Source organism: Myotis lucifugus, unplaced genomic scaffold (assembly GCF_000147115.1).
Source record: "Myotis lucifugus unplaced genomic scaffold, Myoluc2.0 scaffold_28, whole genome shotgun sequence".
NCBI classification, from domain to species: domain Eukaryota; kingdom Metazoa; phylum Chordata; class Mammalia; order Chiroptera; family Vespertilionidae; genus Myotis; species Myotis lucifugus.
Window position 1 is genome coordinate 9,643,975 of NW_005871076.1, and position 7,447 is coordinate 9,651,421.

The following is a 7,447-nucleotide window of genomic DNA, read 5'->3' on the forward strand; positions in this document are numbered from 1 at the left end:
AAATCGATGTTTCTCTCTCCTTTCCTCTCTCTAAAATAAAAAAATTAAAAAAATTTAAAGCTCATGTAAAATTGAAATTTATAGATTATAAGAAAAAGCCATAGCCATATGACATCTTAAGTGTTTATAGCTTAAAGTAAATTTCTTTAAATGATTTCATCCACAGCGTAAACGTCAGTAAATAGTCTAAAATAAATGTAATTCACACAATGTTACCATAAATTTGAGAAAGAACAATTGATTCGATTAAACACCATTTCAGTGCTTACCCCCACTTACTCTTGCTTCTGCCCACTCACAGACATTTTTAAAAGTCTTTTAGAGCTTTCTTTGTAAAAAAAAAAAAAAAAAGACAATAGTCTTCTCTAAAAATAATGTAAATTAGCTATTTTAGTCATTGCCTATATTCTCGAACTTCACAGAAATTTTAGATTCCAATGGAAATCTCAGTATTTTAGTATTATTCTGGTTTTGTTTCCATGAACCAAAGATTTGTAGGTAAATTGGTAACTTGGCAATCTATCTTTATTATAACAATCAGAATAAAAATCACAACGCAGTACAATTTTTAAAATCCTATAAGAGGTTAAAAAAAATCGTAAAATACTCTCACACCAAATGACAAATTATAGTCTCACATGCACACTCTCATCAGAGGTTCAGAGCTGTGCCCGACCACTTTCCAAGGGATGCAGAGACCTCTGGAAATCACACAGGAAATCCTCCCCTCGGGTCCTGCCAAAGCCTCAAAACCGAACAGGTGGCCTAAGCAGAATTCGAGGAAGGTTCTGGGAAAGATGAACCGGCTCTAAAGGGATCTCCGGGAAGTACGATCATTCATTAATCTCCACAAATTCCGACTGAGTATGGCCCCCATCCCACCGCAGGCCCTGCAGGACAGAAATGAATCAGACCCCGAATCTGCTCTCTATAAGACGGGTGGGGTGGCACATAAACAACTATGAACTTTATATGCGAGTTTTGAGGTCTGGACAGAATCTAGTTTTCACCCAGGTTTACACGTGCTCATGAACTGTTTGCTGGACAAATGAATAAACAAATAAACATAAAACACTACGACGAGCCAGGAGTAGCGGGTGCATATTCGCCGCTGTCTCCGTGGCCCAGCCCGCCCACCGCCACCGGCTTCAGACCCAGGTCGGGATGTCACCTCCCCTCTTCTCGCCTCAGGCGGCGGCAGCAACCAAAGTTCAGCGGGAGCCCGGGCCCAGGCTGCGCCCTCCCTGCGCCCCCGAGTGGCACCTACCGTTGGTATAGGAAGACCCCGAGGCCGAGGCGGCCCCATTCTGGGCCTGGGGGCCGGTTAGGGAGCCGCCGGAGGCCGGTATCCCCGGCTGGGACATGACGACGGTGGTTATCCGGGTTGGAAGGGGCTGGTCGCGATAAGCGACAGCGCCGAGCGAAGAGATGAAAGGCGACTACTGGAAGCGAAGGGAAAGAACGACTGTGGACAGAGGGCGGGGAGAGAGGGAGGCGCATCAAGCCCTAGGCCCGGCGCCACATTCTCCCCAGCCCACCGGCGGCCACGACTTGGCCTGGGAGCTGAGGGTAGGTAGTCACGTCGGTGGGGCCGGGAACGCGGTGCTGGAAGGAGGCAGCCAAGCCCGGAGAGAAGAGAGGCCCTTGCCGGAAGTGTCAGCCGCCGGCCGCGCAGGCGCAATGGGGACACGTGGCACTTCCGGCTCCGGGCTGGCGACTGCCGCCGCAGTCGTTGCTCTCCCGGCGGGGCTGCCCGGAGGCCAGCTGACAGCCCCGGGTGTCCCGGCCCTAAGGACCGTGTTCGGCCTGGCCTGCCACGTCACTGACTCTCACCACCGGCCGGAAGTGGCGTGTGTCACCGGTACGGAAATCCCCGCCGTCGTAAACGTCACCTCGCCGGCGGGGCCGGGATCTTAGCGCAATCAGGGTTTCACTGGCCGCTTTCGGGAAATGGGACTGACAGTTCCTGTCCCCGGTTTTTTTGTGAAGGTTACCTGAGACTACAGACGTCATCGTCCTCTATTGAGACTATATGTCTGGTAGCTGGAATAATGTTCATTGCAGTATTTCATCGTATTGCAGGTGTAAATTGTAAGAACATTTTTTAAAAGAGGTGGTTAATTATGTACGTGTGTTGAAAGTGTAATCACCGCGGCAGAGGCCTTGCTTTTTGACCTGAGGGTTTAGAAGTAATTTTAATTTTGAAACTCGCTGATTCATAGCATAGTCACGCGAAAGTTCACTAAGGGCACATTGAACAGCACGTGTCAATGGCAGTTTTATTTCCTCTAAGAGTTTACAGTAAGCTAAACCATTCAGACTTGCTTTCTGGGCAGCTCTCTCTATGGAGCACACAGGCGCCTTTCCCTATCCCCTTCCCCCAGGCATGTTTTCCTTTTCTCTCTCTCTCCTAAGTTCCAAGTGTTAGAGAGTAGTAAGAAGCTAGGAAAACTGCAGGACAAGTGGAATAGGGAAATGAACACGAATGCTTAAACAGCAGTTTGCAGCCACCTAGTCAATGTTATCTTCCCTAAACTAAGGACACTTAAGACTATGTAAATGGTTTGCAATTCTCATCCCCAAACAGAGGGTAAAATCACCCAACTCAGGGAGACAGACAACAGAAATCCAATTAAGTGCCATTTGCCAACCCCACCCAAAGACAGACAAATTAAGAGAATAAATCTCATTTTGGTAAAGCTGATGAATATCCTATTGATCCACTCCTGAACGCCCAGCCTTTAAAACCCCTGAAAATGAAGGTCCCAGTGTACCTATGCCATTCCCCTCACCCTTCCTTGCCCCCTCCCCTCCCCCACACCTATCCCCTAACCCAGTGGTGGCAAACTCATTAGTCAACAGAGCCAAATATCAACAGTACAACGATTGAAATTTCTTTTGAGAGCCACATTTTTTAAACTTAAACTATATAGGTGGGTACATTATTATTAACTTAATTAGGGTACTCCTAAGGCTTAGGAAGAGCCACACTCAAGGGGCCAAAGAGCCGCATGTGGCTCACGAGCCACAGTTTGCCGACCACGGCCCTAACCTCTAAGGAACCCCATGAGACTTGCAACCAGGGAAGCCATGGGCAGCAGCAGCTCCTCCCAGACCCCCTTTTTTCTGACTTCCCCGTGAGCTAAGGCGGCCCAGCCTAGGCTCCTGTTGCTTCTTCTGTGCTCTTCTTGTTTCACTGTCCTAAATATATTTTTGCTACGGTCAATAAATTATTGCTTTCTTTTCTACACTTTGTGTCTTGATTGAAATCTTTCCCTCAAGAAGACAAGAACCAGGGTCTCCTTGTCTCCCCGGTAACACAGGGTCCTTTTGAAGTATGGTAGCAATCATCTCAGGTGGAAACTGTAGTTTAACCCTGCTGTTTGGTTTCTATACTGTACTTATTTTCTTGCTAAAATAATAGAAAAGTTATTTTAATTTTCTGAATTATATAAATCACCCCATTCGATTAAATACCCTATTGATTGTAATGTGAAATCCCATTGGTTGTGGTCATACTGGTCTTAGAAAGCACATTTTCCTTTACTTGGGAAGGACAGCACAATTATCCCAAGGTCAGAGGGCTCCAGTTAATGTGTCCCTGTTGACTCAGTGTTTCGGAGACCCAAAAACTGTAATTGAGATAACATGCTAAGTCTGCTTCTGTAAACTGCTTTTTGCAAACCAGGTTCCTCATTCCAAACCTTGGGATGTAATCAATACCTTTGTGATCTTTGCCTCTATAAATCTGGTGTTGGGGATGGGGCGGGCACTATGAGATCTGGGAGAGCGAAATGCCCCCTCATAGTCCCGGATTTGCAATAAATGTGACTCTTTAATTCGACTTCTTGAGGCGTCCTTGTGTGATTCGCGGGGTACATTACAATACTTTCTTTTGCCTTACTTGTTTTCTGAGCCCATTTCTTCTATGGCTCACTTCTTCTACCTCTATGCCTTCCTAAATAAACTCTCTTATAGTTTGAGTCTTGCCTCTGAATTCTTTCTTAACCAGAACTCAAGTACTGAGGTTGCCCAGCCAAGGTCCAGTCTGACGCCACTAGTCTAACATCTGGAGCCGGTTTCGCTGCCAATAATCCTAGACAGTTATTTTAGGTCTCTTGTGTTTGTACGGCTTGCCATGAAAGCCTCCCCTGAGCTTGTCTGGTTTAGTATGTGGTTCCTTTTTAGTCCACAGGATGAATGACCATTTACCAGCTTGACTGTACTTTGAATAAAAAGGAAATGATCAGACTTTTCAGGGGATACTGGACACAGTTCCTAAATTAACACAAACTCCTCGAGACCCAAAATGACACTCTGCTCTATCAGTGAAAATAGGAGCTTATAGTAAACAATAGAGTTTTCCCTCAGGTCCCATCTAACAGGGGGCCCAGTGAGTCCCTGAATCTATCCTGTGGTTACATCCCCAGCTCTGGAATGCATAACTAGAATAGACATGCTCAAAAAAATACACAAATCAAGGCAGGATATGATAAAGATCCAAGAAAGGACTCTGACTGGTTTGGCTCAGTGGATAGAGTGATGACTGGGGACTGAAGGGTCCCGGGTTCAATTCCCGTCAAGGGTACATGCCTGGGTTGTGGGCTTGGTCCCTGGTCGGGAGAGTACAGGGGTCAGCCAATCAATGATTCTCTCTCATCATGGATGTTTCTCTCTCTCTCTCTCTCTCTCTCTCTCTCCCTTCCTCTCTGAAGTCAATAAAAACATATTTAAAAAAAATATCCCAGAAAGGTGTGAAATCAGAGAAAAGAGATGTCAAACAGAGAATGGAAGCAAGAAATGCTTTGGCAATCTACTCCCTCCCCCCTTTCTGATTTCTCTATTCTATCCTACCTCTTAAATTAAATCAATATTTGTAATTTGGCTCCAACTATGATATCTTATTTGCCCTTGACATCTATTCATGAGAGTATTGATATTTGCTTAACGCTTTTTAGGCCAAACTCATTGCCCACAATTGCTGTCAAAGCAGGGGAAGGAGGCCCTGGCCAGGTAGCTCAGTTGGTTAGAGTATCCATCAGATATGCCAGGTTTGTGGGTTCAAGCCCTAGAGCACATACAAGATCATAAATGAATGCATAAGTAAGTGGAACAACAAGTCAGTGTGGTTTTTTTCTCTTTCTCTTCCTGCCCGCCCCCTCTAAAATCAATAAACTAAAAAAAATAAATATTAAAAAAAAGGCCAGGGAAGGAAGAAGATGCAAATAATACAAGTCCTCAGAGACAACAGACCAAAAATGCAAGTCATGCAGCTGAAGCTTGTGTAGAGAAGCGAACTTTGACATCCAGTTGCACCTGAAACCAAAGTCTTCGCCAACCTCCCCCGCCACACACACACCCTACGGAACCAAAAGACCAGGACATAACTTTAAAAAAACTTCCCTTCTGGGAGAGTACACTTTTTTCTTTGGCAAGTAGACTGTTTTTTTTTTACTTTTGAGGCCAAAGAGAGAGAGAAACTGGAGTGATTAGTCAATATCAATTTAGCTGCCTCCATTCTAGGTAGTTTTTTCCTGCTCTGAGCTAATGATAAACCCCTTTTGTAAACTACAGGTTTATACTATTGACTAAAATGTCATACCAAAGGTTTCACAATCTCTGAAGGGTGAAGTACAACTTATTTAATACCAAATGCCTGCTATAAAAGGTTAAATTATATACAAAATGAGCAAGACCTAAACTGCTATCTCAGGTCTGAAAAACAAACAGTAAGAATTCAAAAGTATTAAATTTTATCCTAATTCTATATAATCATTTTCCTGAGAACCTTACTAAAATATGTTTGCTGTGTGTGGAATTCCACAACTCTTTGTACAAGTTACAACTATTAAGACTTCTTTAGGATGAAGATGATACTTTGGCCCAACTGTTTTATAAAAGTCCCAAATCATATATCCAAGAACAGTTAAAAATATGACAAGCTCAAGCTTCTCAATCTTTTTTAAAATGTTTTTATTGACTTTAGAGAGAGAGGAAGGGAGAGGGAGAGCAATAGAAACATTGATCCGCTGCCTCCTGCACGCCCACTGAATCACATGGGCCAGGCTCAAGTTTCTCAATCTTGTAAAGAGAAAATAGACCTGAGAGAGAAACTGAATCTTCCTGAGGTCAGACAGAAAATCAGGGTGACTCTTCAAATGGGCAAATGCTCACACCTGGTCTCAAAATCGCATTAGTTTCTTTCTCTTTTTTATGCAATTCCTTAATGATCTTGGTTTGTTGACGCTGGCACAGGAGTTTGATTTGGTTAAATCACGCTTCTTTGAACTTTGTTCTGTTTAAGCAATATCTGTGTCCAAAGAAAAAAACTGATGGAGAGGATTAGCCATTTCAAAAAGTAAATAACCTCATTGGTTAAATCAGGTTAAATATACAAATAATTTGCTAATACGTAAGCAACTTTTTTTCTAAAATTTGTTCCAGCCCTAAAAATCCATGTTACTATTACTCCTCCAAAAACTATAGTTAAGTCTCTTAAATTTTTTTATACATTTTTAATGTAGTCAGTTTTAAACTATTGAGAAAGAAAGCAGCATTTGTCATCTGCCTACCCTAAGTTAACAATAGGAAGTTAACTGGTAAGACAGCATATGAAAAATAGTTTAGTACTGTCTACACATTGTCAAATCCTTCTCTGACTTCTTAAAATGTGGTCACACAAATATCAAGAAAAAATTATTAGAGCTGTTACTAGTTGTTAAGGGTATTGATATTTCTTTGGTCCAACTACCTATACTTACCCTACACTACCATACACATTTCTAAACTGATGTCACGAGGACTCTTTCCCCCTCCCCACATGGGAGTCTGTACTTGTTCTTCAATAAAATTTCCACCTTTGCTATAAAAAAATAAAAATAATAAAAAAATAAACTGATGTCATTCAATTTTTTACTCTTATTTTTCAGAACAACATGACCCTTTTGCTGCATCTGCACCCTCCATGTGTATATGTATCAGATTTACTTCTATTTATTTTTAGATTTTTTTAATATTGAGATATATATTTTTAAAAAATATGTGTTTATTGATTTTTTTAGAGAGAATGGAAGGGCGGGGGGGAGAGACATTGATTCCAGAGAGAAGCATCAATTGGTTGTCTCCCATACACACCCCGACTGGGGATTGAACCCACAACCTAAGTTTGTACCCTAACTGGAAATCAGACTTGCAACCTTTTGGTGTATGGGACGACACTCCAACCAACTGAACCATCTGGCCAGGGTTAAACCTATTTTTTATTATACTTTCTGCTGAATGTCCTCCGCAGTTCTTTCATTGATTAATTAATTTATTCAATTAATACAGTAAAACCTCGATATAATGGACGAATTTGGGCGAGGGAGTGTCCCTTAAAGCTGAAAGTCCATTATATAATAAAGTAGGTCTTCCAAATGCTGCGTATATTAAAAAATTGACAAATTAG

General features: G+C 42.6%; 1 protein-coding gene across 1 annotated transcript in view; it reads right to left on the reverse strand.

Moving 5' to 3' along the window:
• The window catches only part of SEC24A (SEC24 homolog A, COPII coat complex component), a 42,357-nt gene extending 40,584 nt beyond the window's left edge, over window positions 1-1,773 (reverse strand). The window contains exon 1 of the mRNA XM_014453926.2: window positions 1,268-1,773. Coding sequence (XP_014309412.2) covers window positions 1,268-1,364 — 97 coding nt within the window. The 5' untranslated portion in view covers window positions 1,365-1,773. The remainder of the gene's footprint in view (window positions 1-1,267) is intronic.
• Between the last annotated feature and the right edge of the window lie 5,674 nt (window positions 1,774-7,447).